The 21,063-nt window shown below is 39.0% G+C and overlaps 1 protein-coding gene across 4 annotated transcripts in view; it reads left to right on the forward strand.

Moving 5' to 3' along the window:
• The window catches only part of rnpc3 (RNA-binding region (RNP1, RRM) containing 3), a 25,612-nt gene extending 15,221 nt beyond the window's left edge, over window positions 1–10,391 (forward strand). For 3 of the 4 annotated variants that reach the window (XM_013913779.1, XM_013913780.1, XM_005744881.2), the window contains exons 11-16: window positions 2,683–2,880; window positions 4,895–4,989; window positions 5,552–5,610; window positions 7,592–7,724; window positions 9,843–9,920; window positions 10,066–10,391. In XM_013913779.1, coding sequence (XP_013769233.1) covers window positions 2,683–2,880; window positions 4,895–4,989; window positions 5,552–5,610; window positions 7,592–7,724; window positions 9,843–9,911 — 554 coding nt within the window. In that variant the 3' untranslated portion in view covers window positions 9,912–9,920; window positions 10,066–10,391. The remainder of the gene's footprint in view (window positions 1–2,682; window positions 2,881–4,894; window positions 4,990–5,551; window positions 5,611–7,591; window positions 7,725–9,842; window positions 9,921–10,065) is intronic. The other variant, XM_005744882.1, reaches the window with a different exon arrangement.
• The last annotated feature ends 10,672 nt before the right edge of the window (window positions 10,392–21,063 follow it).

Here is a 21,063-nt window from a genome sequence, read left to right on the forward strand (position 1 = left end):
GAAAAGGACCAACAGAGCTGAGATAAAGGAGCCTGCCATTGTTGAAGGGTAAAAATAACTGTTTCACAGAAATGGTAACAAAAAAGGTACAAAAATGAAATTGAGACTTTTTGTCCCAGTTATCAAAGTTATTGTTGGTCCTTCTCTTGACTGAACTTATTTAAGTTGTACTGATGACACTGGAAAGATACAGTTCAGCCAGAGTTACTGTTTGAAAAGGAAATTGAGATAGAAGAAGTCGTCCATCAACCACAGGTGGCTTTGCAAGACCGTAATTTGTTTGTGTTTAGTTATGCACAAGACATGAAAGCTTGAGGCACAGACGATGATCAATGTAACATAATATGATTAAAGGATTACAGAATGACAAGGATCATTTCACAGTAAATTATCTGTTTTTAATTTATTTACATTTTAAGGTACCATCCAAATGCTTGTGCTTAATTATCACAAGATATTTATTTATTTTTACTTTTAATCGCTGCTTAACTTTTCGTGCGATTCCAAAGAGGGATATACAGACCTTTGCTAAAGGTGGATTTAATACTTCCAACAATAAAATATGATCTCTATAATTTGCTTCTTCCAACCTGCTGCCAGAGCTATAGAGCTCTCAGTGAGTTACTAATAAACTTTATGAGGATGTAGAAATGTGGTAAAGGTGAAGAGCAGAAACTGTAGAAGGAGGTAGGACAGGTCATCTACTAATCGGAAGGTTGATTCTTTGATCCCAGGCTGCTTCCAGTCTGCATGTCAAATACCTCTGATCAAGATCCTAACCCAGAGCTGCTCTCCAGTGCACCAATGAATGTGTGTGCATGTTCGACAGAGAGCACGTGCATGAATAAAAGTGAATGATGAAAGTTGTGTAAAGTGCTTTGAGTGTTCAAGTAGAGTAGAAAAGCTCCAGACATTTACCGCGTGTTTTAAATTAGCATAAGCAGTGTTAAAATATGACATCATTAAGAAATGAGAAGTGGCAGCCATGACAACTATGTAATGATGCAATGTTAATTAGTCAGTTTCCAATGTTGATTGTGCTAGTTAACCATGATCACACATAGCTTTCAAGCACTTTCTGTCATTGACACATGCTGATGGACGTATTGTCCATGTCCTGGCCACGGATATTTCAGCATGTGGATTGGAGAAGTCAGGGATCAACCCACCGACGTTCTTTATGTGGATGACCCACCCGAAGATTGCTTTTCCCCCTCTATTTATAAAAAAAAAAAAAATCCACATGTGTACTGAGCGACAGATGTGGAAAATTGTTAAATCTCTAGCATGTGAGAAACAAAGGCTAAGTTGTATTAAGACATGCAAAAAGCTACTTTTATAGTTACCGTTAAGATAAATCAGACCAATGCTGCAGTCTCCAAATATATCGCAAAAGTTTAAAGATGGGTTTGCTTATGTCCTTCTGTGCAGCTGAGGCAGTGTAGGGATTTAGTTATTACTATACATCATGTTTATTATCACATTGATGCAGGAGGTGTTTTGATGTTCCTATTGACATAAGTTAAAGCCCGCACCATGGACGAAGTCGCAGCCAAGTGTTACACAGCAGTATATCACGGTAGAAACTGCCACCAAAAAGGTTTAACCATTATCTGTATGAGCAAATGTCATTGAGGGCACAGTCTGTGTTACTTGTCAGCTGTGCAGTTCCCTGTTTGCCTTATCTCCCTGCTCTCTAGCTACAACTTCACTCTCTGGCAAGTCCCTGCAAAGTAAAATAGATCTCAAAGTCAAACACAAAAGATTTCCTAAAGGCAGGGGAAAGATAAACTATGACAGGTGGCTTTTTGGATTAGTCTTGTTTTGGGGAAGTGGAGGTGTGGGATCCGATAAACAAGCTATTTAAATGAAAAGGGGAGGTGGGGGTAGATAAGGAGGAGGATAATTTTGAAAGCAGCGATCTAGTTCTCTGCAGAGAGTGTATCAGAAAAGCTCCCCAACGCTGCTTGCTCCAGTGCACACACACATACACCTTGCGTGGGTGACAACTCCCCCCACCCTCCTCGGATTTGTAGAGGCTCACTGCTCTTAGTAATTCCATCTACAACATGTGAGTGTGTGTGTGTGTGTGTGTGTGTGTGTGTGTGTGTGTGTGCATTCATGTGCTCCTCAAAAGAGTTATCCTTCCACCGCCTTTCAAACTCATGTTTGCAAAACAGGAGGGAATTTTGATTACAGTTCTTTATTTCACAGAGACTGAATGTGCTTATGTTTGCTCGTCTTCCAGTAGTCAGCGCCACCAACTTTAACCTTCCACCTTTTTCATTATTTCTTTGCCGTATGAAACCCTGTTGTATTAATCCCGACAAAGAAATCATTATTTCCAACTCGGATTATACTGATGCCACAGTGAGAAATTTAAATATCAATATGTTAAACTAATTGTGACCAAGAGGATTTGCTTCCACCCTCCCATCCCCATCCAGAGCTGGTGTTGTTTACTGAAGAGGATAAACATTTTGGAAGTGATTATTTCACCATCTGCTACTGGTAAACACTTTGAAAACCTCAACTGTGCTAGAGGGAGAGTGTCATCCTCCTGTTTTTGATACCATAAAGCGGCTGAGCAGATCTAACCTAGTGGCACATGAGAAATACGTGCATAATTAACGTAACAATGTGATACACAGGTTTTAGCACGCTTACACTTTTCTCCCTTAGCATCGTCCATTCAAGTGGATCAGAACGAGATCAAGCCCAGCAGCAATGAGGAGGAAGCAGAGGCTAAAGGTTTTGGGAAGCTTTACTTCAGCACGCAGGCATCAAAGCAGCAGGAGGAGCGCAGCGACAACGAGCAGGATCTCATCTCAGATGTCATCTCGAGGAAGGAGCTGGAGAAAGGACGGCTGTCAAGAGATGGTAAATGTAACGCACAGAAATGTGACAGATTAAAAGAAAAGGCAACAAAGTCTCTTAGTAAAGGGGTTGGGCCACCTCGTGCTATTAGCATGTCATCGATTCAAAGTCTTTGTAAGGATAAAATGCATAGTGTGATGCAGGGTGTGATCTAGTCACTGCAAAGGCCACAGGATCTGAGTCACATAATTTTCATGCTTACCAGATTAATCAATCAGTAAGAAACGATCCAAAAATGCAGTTTTAGGTTAGCTATGTGATTACAGTAGTCACTTTTTCATGGAACTGTTGTTCTGTCGGTCCAGTTTATTGTGCATCAGCTGCTGTGTCAGTTTCCAAAAGTCCTTGCTTTCCATTTCAAGGAGCTGTAATATATTCTGATTCCCTCCTTTGTTTAGATGCGAGTAGAGTAGAAACAGTAGATACTTTGAAATGCATATTAGCATAAACTGCCAGTTAGCTGAGAGGCATCATGGCTAAAACAAAAAAGAAGTGCAAATTGTGGAAAATCTGCCTTGAAAGAAATCCTTCACAGAAACAGGAGCTGGTGGTAAATATGGAACAGAATTTTCTTTTGGCATTGCAAAACCCTGCTTCTAATTAGCTTCTACTGACTGTGACCGTCTAATATTACATTCACCTTTTTTTGAGTGCAAAATATCAAAGCATTCAGCGTCAGCATATTGTTAATCTGAAACATTTTAAGACGAGATAAGGGAGTAAAGTAACATCGTTCTCCCTGTGTAGAATCAACAACCTAGCCGTGCAGTCTACCTTTAGTGGTTCACATGTTTGCTTGGCAGGCAAAAGGTCACTGGTTCAATTCCAGCCCGAGTTTACCACCAGAAGGTAATTCCAGACCCTTTGTGGGTTGCGTTGGGAAGAGCGTCTGCCGTAAAGCTGCCAAATCAAACATGCAGAGCTTCCCACTGCGGCAGCCCCTTGTGACAAGCGAGCAGTCGAAAGTAGCTTGACTGTAATACTTGTTGCCGCCGATCAGTTCCTTCCTAGATACTCTACAATCAGCTGTAAGTGGTATTATTGCAAAGTGGAAGCGGTTAGGAACCACAGCGTGTCGGCAACAAAGTGGCAGCCACATAAATTTACAGAACGGTGGCGCTGAGTGCTGAGGCGTATAGTGGCTAAAAGTCACCAACGCTCTGCTGACTCATAAGACATCAGCTCAAAGACTGATCTGGTAGGTGGCCCAGTGCTTTTGTCTATCTAGCTGTTGGTGTGTGTTATATAAAACTTTGAAACTTCCATTACTCAGGAAGGCCAAAAATGATCAACATTACTGACATTAGCAGGGTTGTAGGGATGATGATGATTACAAGTCATTTTCTCTAATGAGGTTGTGATTTTAAGATTCCGTTATCGTAATTATTTACAATTTATCCAGTGACTCACAGACAGAATTATCATTTACAGGTCTACTCGGCTTTGCAGGGCAGGTTAGCTTAAATTCAGCTTCAGGGCAGAGCTGCTTTCAAATCCTGCTGTTTAGTTGAATAGGTGAAAACACACCTCCAAATAAACACTGACATTCCTCTGGCTCTGCTGGCCATTTACATAGGTTTAAATGTGGAAAAATGCACATTTTCATGTATATTTAAACCATTTTAGACAACTTGTTTTGTTTCTCCCTGGCACGAGAGCAAATTTGACAGAAAGGTAGACCTTTATTAAATAGTTGGGCTATCCAACCAATACTTTGTCTCACGTTCTCTGACGCCGTGTTTTTAGAAGCACGTATACACCAGCTAACACACGATATGCCCAATTACACTGAAAAACAAGTTCATACATGTAATCATTGCTTTAAAGTCATGGAGCTTCTAAGCCTAGTTCTTTCTCAATCCTGTCTTAAATAAAACATTGAGCGGATGGTATTGAGTTGCAACGACTTTGAATTTATTTAAATTTTTTGGTATAGGCAGCCCTGTGATCCTTTGTACCTGTTTTTTTGAAATTCACCTTGCATCAAGGCACCCCCTCCTTCTCTCTTTTAAAACAGAGATAAAAAGGATGTCTGTGTTTAAAAATTATGAACCTGGCGAGCCGACCTGCAGACTATACGTGAAGAACATTGCAAAGCAAGTGGAAGAGAAGGTAGGTCCTATTTTAGCTCTTTGATCCACTTTTATGCGGTTGTTTGGTTCACTGGAGTTGTTTCGTGAGAGTCTGGGATCATCGTCCTATATATTAAATTGCCATAGCATCAGTTATCTTTAAAAATGTCTTGTTTTACATTACTACTGTTTGACGCTATGCTTCCTGGGAAAATGGTGATATTTCTTCCCTTACATTTGATACGGAAGCTGTTCAGTGAATTCGCAGGCCTCCTTAGCCGTAGCTCACAGCTGTGAGTAACGGCCCTGGTGAAGGTGAGAAAAAAGGTGGCAGCAAAAGTGTTCTCTGTGTGGGCGTCTCTGGGCTCACCTGAAGGTCAGGCTGCCTTAATCTCCACCGTTAACCTCCCGGCTGTGTCGAGCTGATTTATCCAATAAGCTACTTTGTTGCCTTCTAGTTCGCAGAGAGACTCAATTAAGTGCGAAGCAAATGTGTCATCAACATTTTGGGTTAATATTTATTCAATTTTGTAATGATGCATCACAAAAAATAAATAAAATCCTAATCATTTTTGCTGCTAATGTTTATTATTTGTCTTCAGGAGCTGAAGTACATCTACGGGAGATACATTAACCTCTCGTCAGAAGAGGAGAGAAACATGTATGTTAACATCAATCCTCCCTATCATGTCTTTACTTCATATTAACACAACTTGTGATTCACTCCCCCCCCCCCCCAAGTTTCTCTTCATGAGCTATTTTTTGACTCTAGCAATTTGTCACTTTCTCTTGAGAGTTTTTAGTTATTCATGCTGACACTGTCTTGTGTTATTAATAAGTACCTAAACTGATGTAGAGATCATGAGGGACGTTTTTATGTTTGTGCATCAGCACTACTTCAAATGAATATTCCACCTGAGTCATCAAACCGAGCTTATGTTGAGGACGGACTCTGAACACAGATTCAGGTGATAAAAAGGAAACTGCAACTCTGCGAGCCAATCAGTTTCTCACTTTAGTGACCTGCTTGGCTTTTTTCTTTTTTCTTTGGCGTTTACAACAATTAGTGACCTCAACACTTTTGAAAAAGAGTTCTGAACACCAGCTTTTTTGCAACAGTGAAAACATTTTGAGTGTTTAAACTGTGAAAATGTTCAATTTCAAGGGGAAAAAAATGAGTCATTTGGAATTTGAAGGCAGCAACATGTATAAGAAAGTTGTTGTGGGGCCGTGTTTAACATGGTGTCGCATTCACTCTTCTTTAATAACAATCTGCAAACATCTGGGAACTGAGGAGACCAGCTGTTGGTCTGCTGGGAGAGGAATGTTGCCCCATTATTGTCTGATTTAGAATTCTAGCTGCTCAACAGTCCTGAATTTTCATATTTTCCTGTTGGCTTTCATGGTTTCTTTTTTGTTTTTTTTAAATTTTATGATGTGCAAAATGTTTTCAGTTGGGGAAAGGTCTGAAGTCATCTACAAAGATGTTTGTGCAGGATGCAGTTTAGCATCGTATTGCTGAAATATGCAAAATATGTCGTCTGTATGAGAGCTCTGTTGCTCTAAAACCTTTATATATGCATATATGGGGTATGCAGGGTGCATGTTTTCCAAAAATGGTGACCTGCCGCTTGCGCTGGAGACATTCACAGCTGAGTGCAAAGTGGTGGGAATAACAATTAGCACCTCCAAGTCTGTGGCCATGGTTCCAGAAAAGGGTGAAGTGCCCACTCTGGGTCAAGTTCAAGTGTCTCTGGGTCTCGTTCATAAATGGGGGGAGATTCAAAATGAGCTAATGTTTTTCTTAAAATGGTACATTTTTTACCTTCAAATATTATATATGATTTTTTAATATCCTGTTTTAAGTTAATTATGGGGGTTTTGAAAATTGGGAGATTTTTGTTTTTAATTGTATTTTCAACAGCATCTCAGGTTTTTGGGGAATTGATCATTTATGCAAATGACAGCTTGTCTTTAGTGAATTCAAATAAACTGTAGCACAGAAAAGCTGGTCCTAAGAGAACTAAGGTGAACGTGAGTGAATGTTGTCACTTGATAACTTAACCAGCTGTCTGCAGCTGCTCCCTCACAGTCAGCTGTGCAGCAGCAAAATTAAAGACAGCTTTCTGTCGTCTCTAAATTTCTTTGTCATCACAGTTTTAAATTGTTAATGTGTGTGATTACACAGCTGTTTGTCATTAACATGTACTTATATTGATGAAGTCAACCTTAAAATAATGATTTAGTCAGCTACCTTTTTCTGTCCATCTGCTTACCTGATGTTGCCAAATGATTAGAAATGAAGAAGAGAGATTCAGTGTTTCAGGTTTCACTGTGTGCTGGATAGACATGTTGTGTTCAGTGTAGTTACATGCCTAATGTTTTGGTAGTAGACTGCACTTTAATACAGATTTTCAATTATTCTACCAGCTAAATATCGACTCAGTTGAATCAATTAATTGGAATAAAAACCTGCAGGTTGCTGGGTCTCACTAACGCATGACCGACAGCCGCTGTTTTATGAGCTCGCAGGAGCAGATAACATTTTCCTTTTGTAACGCTGAAAAGCCAGAGCTTAACGTTGAGTCGACCAGGCCACAAGCTTTGAATGATAATGATGTGTCTTTATTCCTGTTCCATAGGTTTGACATTGTGTTAATGAAGGAGGGGCGGATGAAAGGGCAGGCCTTCGTCGGACTCCCCAGTGTGCAGAGTGCAGAGAAAGCCCTGCAGGAAACCAACGGCTACGTACTTTATGACAAACCTCTGGTTGTTGTATCCTTTCTGTCAGATGAAACAAAGACAACGTGTGAATTCAGGTTGCACTGATATTTGTTTGGATTTAAAAACGTAACCATTAGTGTGCATTATTTAGCGTAACAATACAGTGCAGGTAAAAACATGGTAAACAGAAGGAAGTGATCTAAGTGGCTATGACATGTAAGGGAACGTGCAGAAAATGGTACAGACATCAAGGGGTAGTTGAGAGATGATTTATCAAGTGGGCACTTGCTTTCACAGATGTGCTTTTGGCTTTGGTCCTCGGTACCTTCAGGAGGATATGGTCTAATATCTGGCAGCTCTGAACCACCACCTGTTTTTCTTCCTCTTTCCAGAGATAACCATGCATCAATATTTGAACTTGTTTAATGGAACAAGGCTATTGACTTTGATAGTGTTTTAATGTGCATCCTGCACCCAATTAGCTTGTCGACAGCATATTAGTCTTTCAGCTCAAAGAGTGAACAGAGATGTCTGCAGCATAATTTACTTCAGGTGTTGTCCTGCATTCAGCTGTGTTGCAGGAAAAATAAAAAAAAGAGGATAAAATTTGTCTCTCAGTATCAATTCAGTTTTATTTATATTTATAATATTTTAGCCACTATGTGATTAGTAAAATGTGGGATGGTCTTTTTTTGGTTGTCGGTATTTATTTATTTATTTATTTTTTAAAATATATGTCAGAAGATATCAGTATGAGGATGCACTTTATTTATTCCAAAAGTTTGGACGTTATTCCAAAGCAGGAGAACTGACCTTGCTACATATCCAAATACAAAGTAGCTCAGAAAACTTAAAAAAAAAACATTCAGTGGGAGCTAAATAAATAGGAAATTTAAAAAAATTCAATCTAAATAAATTAAAATCTGAATATAATGCAATAAAAGATTAAAAGAAGTCTTCTCAGTTGATGGAGCAGTCCAAGCAGCAACAGCAGTGTTGGGAGAAGCTCACTTGGCAGGCTGACCTGAAGTTGACATGTTAACTTTGTTACCTTTCACCTTCATTTCTGATCTCTGTGTCAATCTCAGCTGCTTGACTCTTTGACATTGCATTTATTGGTTCCTCTTGTGTGTAATGCTGTGCCTTTTCAAGTCTGTTTGATTAAAAACTAATTTGATGGAGGCTGCCAGTAAGATTAGCTTAGCATAAAGCAAGGGCCAACCAGGTAATAACAAACAGCTGTGCCACTTGCTATTGCACCATTCACAGTGGCTGCTGGCTACACTGATAAGCTTGGTGTCAACGTTCTCATCCAACTCTGAGCAAAAAATAAAGTTTTCCCAAAAATTATTTCTATAATTACTGCTACTGTAAAAATGTTAAGATTTTTAATTCCACATTTTGCTCTGGATATTAAGTTATACGCTACAATTATTATTGTATAATTAGTCCTTTATTCTGAGAAATGTTTCCTGGATTGGCTTGTTTGCGTACGTTTGTTGTAAAATGAAATAAGCATGTACTCATAGCTTAAATGTGATATTTTTCTAGTCTGTTCACAGTATCAGAAAGCAAACAGAGGTTCATTCAGGTACAGATATCTTTAGGCAGAGGACAGCCAGTCCCAGTTTGAATTCCCTGTCATGATTTTTTTCAGTTTGCCTGAGACTGCAGTATGGCACTTACCAAGAGCTGCAAAAATTAGTAAGCTTGAAGAAAACCCGGCATAAAATCCTCATATGTTTTAGTCTGAGGTTTGTTAGCAAAAACACTCCGGTCACAGTCTTCCACACATTTGGATCTCTTCTCTTTATTTAACCTGCTACGTGAGGTGAACTGTTTATCAGTCTGTATGATTATGATTATGGTTATGTCACTGAGTAAGTGAGGCAACCTCAGGAAACCAAGAGACCCAAACTCTTATAAGGTCAATTTTGGCCAGAAGTCTTCTGGCATTTATGAACAAATAGCTGAGACCTTTACTCAGATTAAATTCATGAGGCAGTGAGTGTCACAAGGAAGAAGGCCGATGTGGCCTAAAGCTGCTCTGTGCAAGTTCAGAAATAAATGACACTCCATGGCTGTGAGATAATTAATGAATTATAGATTGCAGTAGTACATAGAATTGAAAAAATTTGCTGCCCCAGACCTTAACTCCACAATTCTCAGCAATTTGCTCGATCTGCAAGACCGAAACAAGACAACACAGCTACCAAAAGAGGGCCAAAACAGAGGTGAAGTCAGCAGGTGAGCGATGATATGGTGATGAAATGATAATATGGAAATGATTTGCCTTTTCTCATGATGCCACTGTGCATATATAGAACAAGCCTTATGTTTATTGCAATGGTGTTTTCGCTTCACAATTATGTTTACACTTTATCTATTCAAGATACCAAGGCTTGATATTGTGGCCCAGCAGAACCATTTGTATCCTTATTGTGTCATATCCTTTGGGGAAAAAAATGAGGGGGGAGCGGTTTAACTGCAGATATTGTAGCACAAATATATTATTATAGTATAGCTTTTTTTGGTTTCTTTTCTTTTTCTAGCCTATTGTATCTTATGTCTTTTTTTAGCACTGACTTTGTAACCATAAGCTATTTTTGAATCGTAAACTTCTTCATTGATTTCTGCCCTTTTTGACTGAATTTCAGGTGGAGGTCATCAGAGCATGTTTTCTTCCTTTCTGCCATTAAATACAATATTTTATTAAAATTATTTTTGTCGTGGTTTATTCCAATCATCGCCTCAAACACGTGTCAGCATTTGCGCGTACACTTCAGTCAAACTATCATTACTGATTATCTTTAGTCCCAAACTTGAAGTCCTGTCAGCCGAGTAAATACAGACTGGGGAAGGTATATGAGATCGAGATTGGCTCTGAAGCAGATGGTAGGCTGTCAAAACAGTGGGGGGAAAAAAAAACCCACAGTCCTGAAGAGACAGCAAACAAACCAAACAGACTGCTGTGTGTGGAAAAATTGCTGGGACTGGGTTAGCTTACCTTTACAATCCCTGGCTGGCTCCATCTGTGTGATTATAGAGAGTAAACCTTGGAGGGTGAACTTCTCCCCTCAGCAGCCATCATATCTAAAGATTTGGAAATAAAATTGTTTTTTGTCCTCTAGGTATGAGCAATACTGGAAGTGTGCTTTGGCTCACGTCAATCACAAAGTAAAGTTTGTGATGTCGCTGATATTTAGGCATCAAAAGAAGAGAAAACGTTAATATGATGATGCGAGAAGATTGTCCTTATGTTAAGCTTTCCCCAACTTGGAGCGCTTTAAAAGTAGATACAGAGCAGCCGAGGGACACCTTTTTACAATGCGTCAGATCCATACAAGGGTTGCATTGTATCTTTTCTTGTATTCGCTCGAGCCGTTCTTCTCAGCTTGCCCACACACGGTAACATGCGAGCCTCCCGTAAACCCGTGGTGGTGTTTTTCTTTCTGAAAGCACACGGATGTACCCTTCACATACACCTACTGTTCTATCTTACAGGTTTTTAATAAATTTGAATGCACACATGACAAGTGTACAGTGCAGCCTGTGGAAGGGTTCCAAAACGGCAATAAAAAAAAAAAAGCATACAACAAAGAATAGATTTAGATGGGTCGTGATGAATGTGCAGATCAGTATAGGTACGAGTTGTCTGAATACATCTATTTTCAGGGAATGACAATATGTACTAATTAATGGATCTTCCTTGTCACATTTGACAAGTTGATTTTAAAGTGGGCATACTACCTCCAAGTAGCTGATACTCTACCACCAATCACAAATCAGGAATGTGTTATCTGCTACATCACACAATGCTGTTTCATTGAGTTATCCCCCCGCGTGTAAGCGCAAAAGGCTTCATATACCAGCTTGGAGGTATGATTTAAAGTTGGCAGAGAGAGTGGTTGCCGTTGCAACAGTTTTACCCAAGTACTGCGGGGTAATCTTACTTTTTGTATAACTTTACCTATGAAGCTTCTTGTAGTTCATTACATTCCAGCGTTGCACATGAGTTCAGCCTCTCGGTAGTTAAGATGTACGCACGAGGGGTTATCAATCAAACACGTGCTTGTCTGGTCCGACCCGCTGCTCATATGTCAACGCCAGTGTGTAGGAGTAGTTCCCATCTGTGCCCTACTCTGCCCGCCACCTCAACGATGACAAATGTGCCACCCGCAGTGAAAATATTGAGAGTTACCAGGACATTTATCAGGTAACATTTGAGCAATAGGGAAGATAACCTTTTGTAAGTGGACGCTGATAAAGATGTATGTTCTTCCTTTCCTCTAAACGGGCTCTGTCTTTGTTTAATACCTACTGCAACTACCCAGAAGTAATATCGTGATAATGTTTCATATTTTGGGTTCAACCAGGTGTGCAATACTTACTGAGTCTAGCCAAGCCTTTGGATTGCTGAATGTGTGTCCACAAGTGGGCATTATATGTTGCTAAGTTGGATGCCTGCAAGTACCTGTTCTGGTCACTGATCACAGTTGTATGAATCAACGGGCTTTCAGCCTTTGTGGTTGTGTACTGGATATCCCCAGTACAGTCTGAATGCAGTGCTCATAAAATTATTAATACCAGTAAAGAACTGGTTTGCTACATGAAGGTTTAATCAGACACAAAAGCTAAGAGTTAAACTGAAAGATTTGGAGGGAGGCGATGCTCTTTGACGGAACCAAAGCAGCAGAGAAGATTTGGCTTTATAAGCACTTCTTAAATGTTCCGTTCAGGCTAAAACTGAATGAAACTACAACGTTGGGGTGGTGGGAGGAGGTAATACATTAAGAGCTGTTGGCATGTAAGGGATCCATTTGTGCTGTCAGATTATAATACCTATACCTGAATCAATATAACTGAGTGTTGGGTGTCAGCTGTGAATGACACAGTGATTGTGAAGCGTGAATAAAACAGCTGATGTTAATCAGATGATTAAGGTAAGGTCCTGTGCTTGAATGCAGTTTATCAAAAAATTATGTGTCTTACTAATGACAGAGGAAAATTAAAGAAATGTCCACAATCAGCACTTTGCTGGCTTAAAGTGAAGCCAAAAAGCATTTTTCTCATCAATTAGTTTTGTACTTCATGGTGGAGAAATTGTATGAAGTCTATGAAAAAACTGTAATTCATCAACAATTTTACAGGGTGGAATCAAAAGTCGAATTTATCCCAAAAATATATTTATATTGTCTGTCAGTGTTTTAACCATATTTAGTAAAATAGTTTTAATGCAATTGTGCATTAACACAAAATTAGATTTATTGTTTATTGAGTAGATACAGCATGCACTCTATTGTGGATATAATCTACACGTTTTTGAAGTTTGCTAGTCTGGATTCAGCCGTTCAAGCATGTTTTAACAAAATGTCATATAACTTCTCAGGAATGAATGTCACAGAAAACTGGCCTCAAGGTCAGACTGCAGTGCATAGAGACATTGCAAAAAACCCAGGAGCAACAGGCCTCAGTTAGCATGTTAAATGTTAAAGTTCACAGCAGTACAATTAGATAAAGACAAAGCATGTGTAGCTTTTTGGGAGGGTTTCCAGGAGAAAGCCCCTTGTCTCTAAAATGAACATGGCAACACATCTTAGGTTTTCAGAATTGCATCTCAACAAACCACAAAACTTCTGGAACAATGTCCTTTGGACAGAGGAGACCAAAATCGAGGTGTTTGGGCATAGTACACATGTGTTCCATGTTTTAATGAAAAACAAAGACAGCCTATCAAGCCATAGGACCTGGGCGCCTTGTTGTCCAAGATAAGGACAATGCTGGACAAAACTTCCTATCCACTCCATAACGTGCTGTCCAGTCATAGGAGGATGCTCTGTGATAGACTGAGATTACCTAAATGCAACATTGAATGACACAGGAAATCATTCCTGGACAACTCCTCCATCTAACGCACACGTACACAATGCAATAGTTGCACAACATTACTATCTGCACATCCTTTACAGAGAAAATAACAAAGTACAGTACGGCAGTATGCACCTCAATGTCAACCAGAGATATGTAATTTTGTTTAATATACTGGGATATTCACAGTTAGAGCTATTTGTATTTATTAGAGCTATTTTGTAATGTTGTAGTGTGCGTTATTTAATTTAGTAAACCTGATTGAAATGTGTCCATAAATGAAAATACCCAAACCTTAATGAACTGAAGCAATACTGTAAAGAACCGTGGACCAAAGGAGGGGGTATTAAATAAGGCGTTGCCACCAGTGACACTGAAATGTCATTTTCGATTTAGAATTAATATGTATAAAAACAAAAAAAAGACAGACAGAATATTTTAAAATAGTTTGATTTATTTGTGCTGGCATTTAAATGGAAACTTTTAGAAAGGCATGGTTCAAAGAGAATACATGCATTTTTCTGTCAGTATATCGGTACTGGGAAACCAGCTGTTGGATAACATTCAACCTGACAGTGAACCAACATTATGAGGCATTGCCTTCCCTGAGTGAATTGACGTTAGCGAATAACTGTAGAATTCACAGCCAACGAGTCATAGCCTGGAGCTGTTGGGGTGCACGGGCCTCTCATCGGCCACAGCTTCATTTGCATACATACCTGAGTAAATGCGGGGAGTTAAACTTGTCGGGTTTTAACCAATTAAATGGCGAACGACACACTCTAATAGAGATGTACTGTATCTTGATCAAAGTTACTTCAATATTCCTTAATACACATCACCCGCAGCATTTCAGTCTGGTGAAAATTATACCTCCGTGCTATCCTTTTTTGAGATTTTCAAAAATAAAAACACGAGGTAAAAGAGCAGCAGGGATACACATAATGAGCTGTTGTTGTCGATACTTCTCTGAGCTGACGGCAAAGCAGAGACAAAACTAACACCTACAGCATGTACTTGCAAATTCTTGATTTAAAGTTTCTTATAGATGTTAACTCTCAGCTGTGTCTCCTTGTGTGGTGCATACTCTGTGTCATCTTTTCTTTGCATCTTCTTTTTCAACACAGTGTGTAACAGCCCTAAGGTTTCTGCCTTCCTCTTCCCCCACAGTATTCATTGCGGCTCTCATCACACACACCAACTGATGTGTATAGAAAATACATGAAACCTGCACTCAGTATGCACACTTAAAAATGCTAAGGTATGCATCAGCAATTTTGATTTCGATGTCTCGTTCTTAGTTTATCATCTTTACTTCACACGATGTTGCTAATTTAGAATATGACTTACATGTTTTTCTGACTGCTTAGAGACTACCTTTGCAAACGTCACCACACTGACCAAAAAGCTTATATTAAATCATCTAAATCATAAATTTGAGCTGCCCAAATTCCAGCAAACAAATTGAATAAATCCAATTCAATAAATTAAACTGAAGTAGGAAATACCCTCTCATATTGGATGCATTGGTTCACAATTGGTCAAACCACTTTCCCAGCCTCCTAATGCTGTAACAAGCGTAATTTCATCAGTTATACTGTTGCTCATTCCTCTTCTGGTTTTACTTCATCTCTTGTTTTTCTTGGTTCTGTTGTTCCTCTTCCAGTTTTCACTCTTCTTCCTTTATGTCAAGTTTCAGATGTTTACCTGTACACCTATGTGGCAAAAATTGTAGATTTCAGAAATTATGAGTCCACACAAGTACTGTAATCATCTCCAATATACACAGCGATCTCAGTCTGCAGGTTCTCTGGCACTGTGAAACAACAGACTGCTTAATAACCATAAAAAGATTGTTAAAGTAAATCTTGACAGTACAATTTTTGGGTTTCTAAGCTGTTTTTTTCTAGTTTGCTAATTAATCTTACATAAAGTTGAGATGACACCTACATTTAATTCCACATCAGTGTTACCAAAGAAGTGTTACATGTCTCGATACAGATACAGGTAACACATGCACATTTCAAAAGGTTACAAGACATAAAAGAAACTTGATATCAGACAGAATTGTTAACCCATCAAACCCTTACTCACTTCTGGAAACAGGCAAACACAACAGAGGATCAGACAATAAATCATATCTACAGTTGCGTTGACTCAGCAAGGGCAATAATAAATAAGGCTCATAATAAATAAAAATAAATAAAAGTTCAGAATATTTATTTGAAAGTGATGCTTACCAGGAAAACATTAAACTGCTAGCGCGCCATCTAAAGATGACTACAAATATCAAATAAAGTGCAAAACCAGTGTTGTAGATTAAATAACACTATATAATGCTAACACCATAATGGTAATTATGCTAATTATTGGCCTTTAAAACAATATTATTTTTCAGTATAACCAAGCTAGCTCTTTGCTGTGCCTAATCTTCATGCTAAGCTGTGCTAACTGCAGTGGCTTCATAGTTAATGTATAGATGTAGCAGCTGAATCCTATTTCACTAATTGCTAGTGGTTTTTTTTTGTTTGTTTGTTTGTTTGTTTGTATTCTTTAGCAGGGATTACCTAAACTGGGCTTCTTCCCCCGAGATTATGATCGTCATGGTCTCAGTGTTTAATGACTGTATTACCTTCAGCTGCCTTGAAAGTGAAGTAGCCTTCTGCAGTAGATTTATATACACCCATTCAGTGTAGGTGGAAAAACATTCAAAGTGTATTCTCTTTAAAAGAAAAAACTGCTTCTTTGACCCTGAAAGCTTCCAGCTTTATAAACTGACATATCAATAAAAAGAACATCATTGTGAATGTTCACTTAACATGAAGAACATTTCTAACAGACTGTCAGTCACTGGTTACATTGGCGCACCACAAGGGTTCATTTTGAGGTGACTGACAAGATGTTGCACTAAAAGGAATTTTACATACAAGATGGTGACAAATTAAAGGGACAAAACAGAACAACTTGCCTTTGTGTAAGGATTATAAAGACCACAGTGTTTGATTCAGATCATTTTCATGCTCATGATGAATGAGGGCATTGTCAGTCCTGAAGTGATGAAAGTGATGCTTAGCAGAAAAACGTTAAACTGCTAGCGCTCAATCCAGAGACGACGACATATATTCAAATAAAGTGCAAAACAAGTGTATACACACTATATAATGCTAACACTATAATGGCAATTATGCTAATTATTGGGCTTTAAAACATTACAAGTTTTCAGTATAACCAAGCTAGCTCTTTACCGTACCTAATCTTCATGCTGAGCTGTGCTAACTGCAGTAGCTTCGTAGTTGCTCATCAAACCATCAGCACCATCAGTGACCCCTGATGCCCTGTGAATGAAGGCATTGTCAGTCTTGAAGAGGTCACTTTCTCATCAGGGTAAAAATGTGGCTCTGGAAGATAGAAATAGTTGTTCAGAGCACACATGTCTTGGTTTGCAATGGCCCTTCTGTTCAAGAAGACAAGTGGGCCCAAAAAATTCCAGTGAAATGCTCCTGACAGCATAACACAGCCACCAAATGCCCTTACTGAAAGGGTCATGGGTTTTATGTGTTTCCATCATTTTGTCATTGTATTTCTATTTCACAGCAGGTTTGTTTGACCTTTAATGTTTTCTAACTGCTTATTTTTTAGTCTATCATGTTTATATTTTCAGAATTAAATCTATGCAGACAGAACAAGCTGTCTGCCGAGCTGCATTAATCACTTTGTCCCTCTTGACCTCTTTTTGAACCGAAACCATTATAAACAATTGATGTCCATCATTGAATTTTCTTCCTGCCTCGATCAACTTAACCGTGAGCTTTTGCTGACTTTGACGGAGCAAATAGCAGGAAGGCACGCACTGCTTAGTCAACTCAAGAGTCTATGTATGTCATCAGTCTTACAAGTCTTTCCAAGAGTGAACGTGTCAATTCTAAGGTATGCTAATTCATTATGAAGAGAGCGATGGCTTGACCATTCATATTTCATGCTTTTAATCCTTGCAAATTTCATGAAGTTGTCCGAATGAGTAGCATTTAAAACTGAAGTGAAGTAATGTGCTTGAATAATTAATCTATAATGTCTTTGATGAGAAGTACAACCAAGGTCATCAGTTTTATTTATGCCAAGAAGCTTATTTATTCATCTTAATTGCATATTTAGCTTGTTTATGTTCGGAACCTTATGGATGGACTTCTTCTTTTTTATATGATGAGTGACAGAAAAAAATAGCTAATAATGGCTCAGCTTTTCCAAAGAACGCAAGAACTTCATTCTGAAGTTATGCAGTGAACGTAAGCTCTCGGCTGGTTATTGCATAGCCCTATAAAGCCTCTGTCGGTATGTAAAAGTGCAGACTGCATGCTATAAACTGCTCATCCCCAATGTGAGCTGCCTCCTTTTTTTTCTGACATAACACCTCTTTCCTCATTGCTCTGCCCTGCGCTGTCCGAGTTGCCAACTAAATCTCAGCCTCATCTTGTCCGCTGTAACCTTGTTTATTCCCAACAGTGGCATTAGCAAAGCTGTAAAAGTATTTATGGGGGTACAAATGCGGGACAGCCAATCTAAGGTAAATCTATAAATCCTGGCTGTTGATTTCTCAGGGCCAGGAGGTGCGGGCCGGTGATCAGTAGAGGTGGAAAGTATTCCCCGGGTGACTCTATGTGAGTAACACACAGAGGCCGAGCAGCATGCCAAACAGTGCTATGGCGACACTGTTGTGCTTTTAATGCGGCTAAGCTGGCCTTCGCCTCTAAAGTGAAACGCCGCCTGGCTATCCATCTACCGTGAGCTGGTATCATTAGCTAACACCCAACAGGGGTCTGACTCAGCAACTTTTCGTAGGGGTGTGTGTGTGTGTTTGTGTGTATGCATGTGTGTGGGGTTTATTTGTGTATCACGCACTCCGTCCTTGGGAGGGAGTAGTTATAGTGAAAGCTATAGCTCGTTATGAAAAAAAAGTGTAACAAGCATAGTATGTGCAGTATGTAGAAGCCAGTTACTTTCACAGTAAGTGGGACTAAAGCTCAATCTTTATTATGATCCCTTACAGGAAATTTGATTGCAACACTGAGATTACCAAACCATCAGATTATGGAGAAACACACTGATTCATTTCCTGACATCGATGCAGGATTTATAGGGCAATACCATCAAGATCCTGTCTACATTAATGCATCTCACTATTCTAAGAATTTCTGGTTATCGGTAGCCGTTTCCAGATATTTGTAGTTATTTATGCACATAATTGTTCTGCACTTGTCTTAACTGCTAACAGCTACAGGACAACAGCAGAATAAGCTGACATAAACAGTTGCTGCATATCATTGGCTTGTAAAAATGTTTATGACTGCATGGTTTCCTGCCTTCTCACTGACTTGACATAGCTATATTTACATTTATGACCTACAGTAATGGGTCTTTTCTCTGTGTTAGCATGTTTGCTTGACTTCCAGAAAAAAAGCGTATAAATGCATTTGTCATATCAAGTCTTTTTTTTTAATTAGCCATGTTGGATTGGCGGGATTGTTTTCCTGTCCCTTTGTAAACGGTAATGGATATTGGTGGAGATATGGGTATTATTCCTGTAAACATCCAAACAGTGTGGAACAAAGGACTCAAACAAAGGGAACAAAAATAGGTATTATCGATAATAACGTGTGCAACAAATTATAGTACCTTTCAATATTTGCATAAATGATGGCTGATGCAGGGGGAACAAATTTGCTGTTAATGTAACTTTTAAATATTTTTCAGTGACACTCACTATAACATACATTCTGGGCTACATAAGCAGTACAGAAATTCACTATCATTCAGCAGAAGAAAGGCAGGCAGGCATTCCCGCAGTAAACACACACGTGTGTTAATCTCTTTTATGACAGAAGCACTGTAAGTTGGAGACAACATCTTTTCAACCTCAGTCAAACTTGTCTCTTTCTTTAACCTTGTACTCTTCTCAGTATCGTGCAGGGAAGGCGCTTCTATCAGCTTCCATCTCTAATAAGATTTACAGAAAGTATAGTAGAGAGACCAGGGTGATATGTCTTGGGAGCTCTACCCTCAATATTGGCAAGGAAATCAATGTGGTGAGTAAACCTACCAGCACAGTCTGCAATCAGCTGCTACGCCCAAAGTAATCACTGAATTGAAATAATCCTGTAAGGTTCCCCCACTGTACCAAAGTTAATAACAAAAGAGTCATCCAGGCCTTCGCTTGGAATTAGATATTAATCCTTGTATCAAGAATAATTACAAGGAAGATTCAGAAACAGTGACCTTGCCGAGTTGCTGGTTGACTGTCTTTACTCGTTTTAGCATTCAACAGGCGCCCTGGTTCCTGGATGTGTACTCAGTGACACATTTTCAGTGGGACAGTATAGTTCCTCGCTGCTTAATTCTTTGAGCCACACTCCAGGAACGGTCCCTCGACGGGCAGCAACCTCATCATAAACAATTTCTCACTTGTTTACATTAATCCCATCTAGATATCCACTCATTCCCATAGCAGCTCTTTGTAATTCTTCTCTGTTGTCACGGTTTTGATAGACAGGCAGCTAACACTCACTAATTAGCTGTGAATATTAGCTGTGTGTGGTACTGGAAATTTTCTTCTAATTCTCATTAATGGTTGTCAGGTCACTTGTTAACACTACTATGGCAGATTGCGAGGCCTTATTCATATGAAATACCATTGAACCTGCACAGAAATTCCTATTATTATTATTTTTGCACATTTTTTTTAAATTTAGGAGTTAAGCCAGCAAACCAAGGCACTGTATGTTGAGGACCAGTTGCATATTTCTTAGGGGATATGATGAGCCGTCTGCTCTTGTTCTTGAGCCTGCCTCAGTTTGGGGAGATAAAGCATACTCTCCAGCAAAGTCCAACTGTCAGTCAACTGTCAGACAGCCAGGTCAGGTCTTTGTCAGAGCCTCAATCATTTGTGTTTATTAGAGGTCAAGTGGAGTCATGTTTGGCTGAATTTCAAGCCCCTCTTGCCTGCCTCTCCAGGGGTAATGGCGATTCATTTTGCAGAAAAGTAAACACATTCCCATTTGGCTGATTCTCAGAGGCGCCATTTCATAAAGTTTCAGTATGAGATATTATTTATTGCCCAATATATTCATGTTTCTGGGCACTCAATGGATCATAGACTAAACACTGCTCAGACATGATTATTCGGTAGATGTTAGCCCAGAAATTGTTTTCTGTGTATCTAATGTTTTTCATTTCAGTAAAACAAACAAACAAATGTTTCATAGCTGGTTTCTCATATTATCAAAAACAGTAAAAATAAAATAAAATAAAATAGGTGTATCTGCAGCACAAAGATTTTTTTTCTGTTTTCTGTGACCATTGCAGAAAGCAGAATGTGTGATTGTAGCATCTATTGACACTTAATAGTGCATTTCTTTCAATTTCATTTAGATTCATTGACAGCAACCCTAGAATTACCTGCTTATCTTTATTAATTGCTAGTACTGAAAGCATGTTTATGCAAGTACATTGACACTTTTGTCTTTCATAT

This window comes from Pundamilia nyererei, unplaced genomic scaffold, assembly GCF_000239375.1.
Source record: "Pundamilia nyererei isolate P.nyererei 1_Seehausen unplaced genomic scaffold, PunNye1.0 scaffold00150, whole genome shotgun sequence".
Classification (NCBI taxonomy): Eukaryota; Metazoa; Chordata; class Actinopteri; order Cichliformes; family Cichlidae; genus Pundamilia; species Pundamilia nyererei.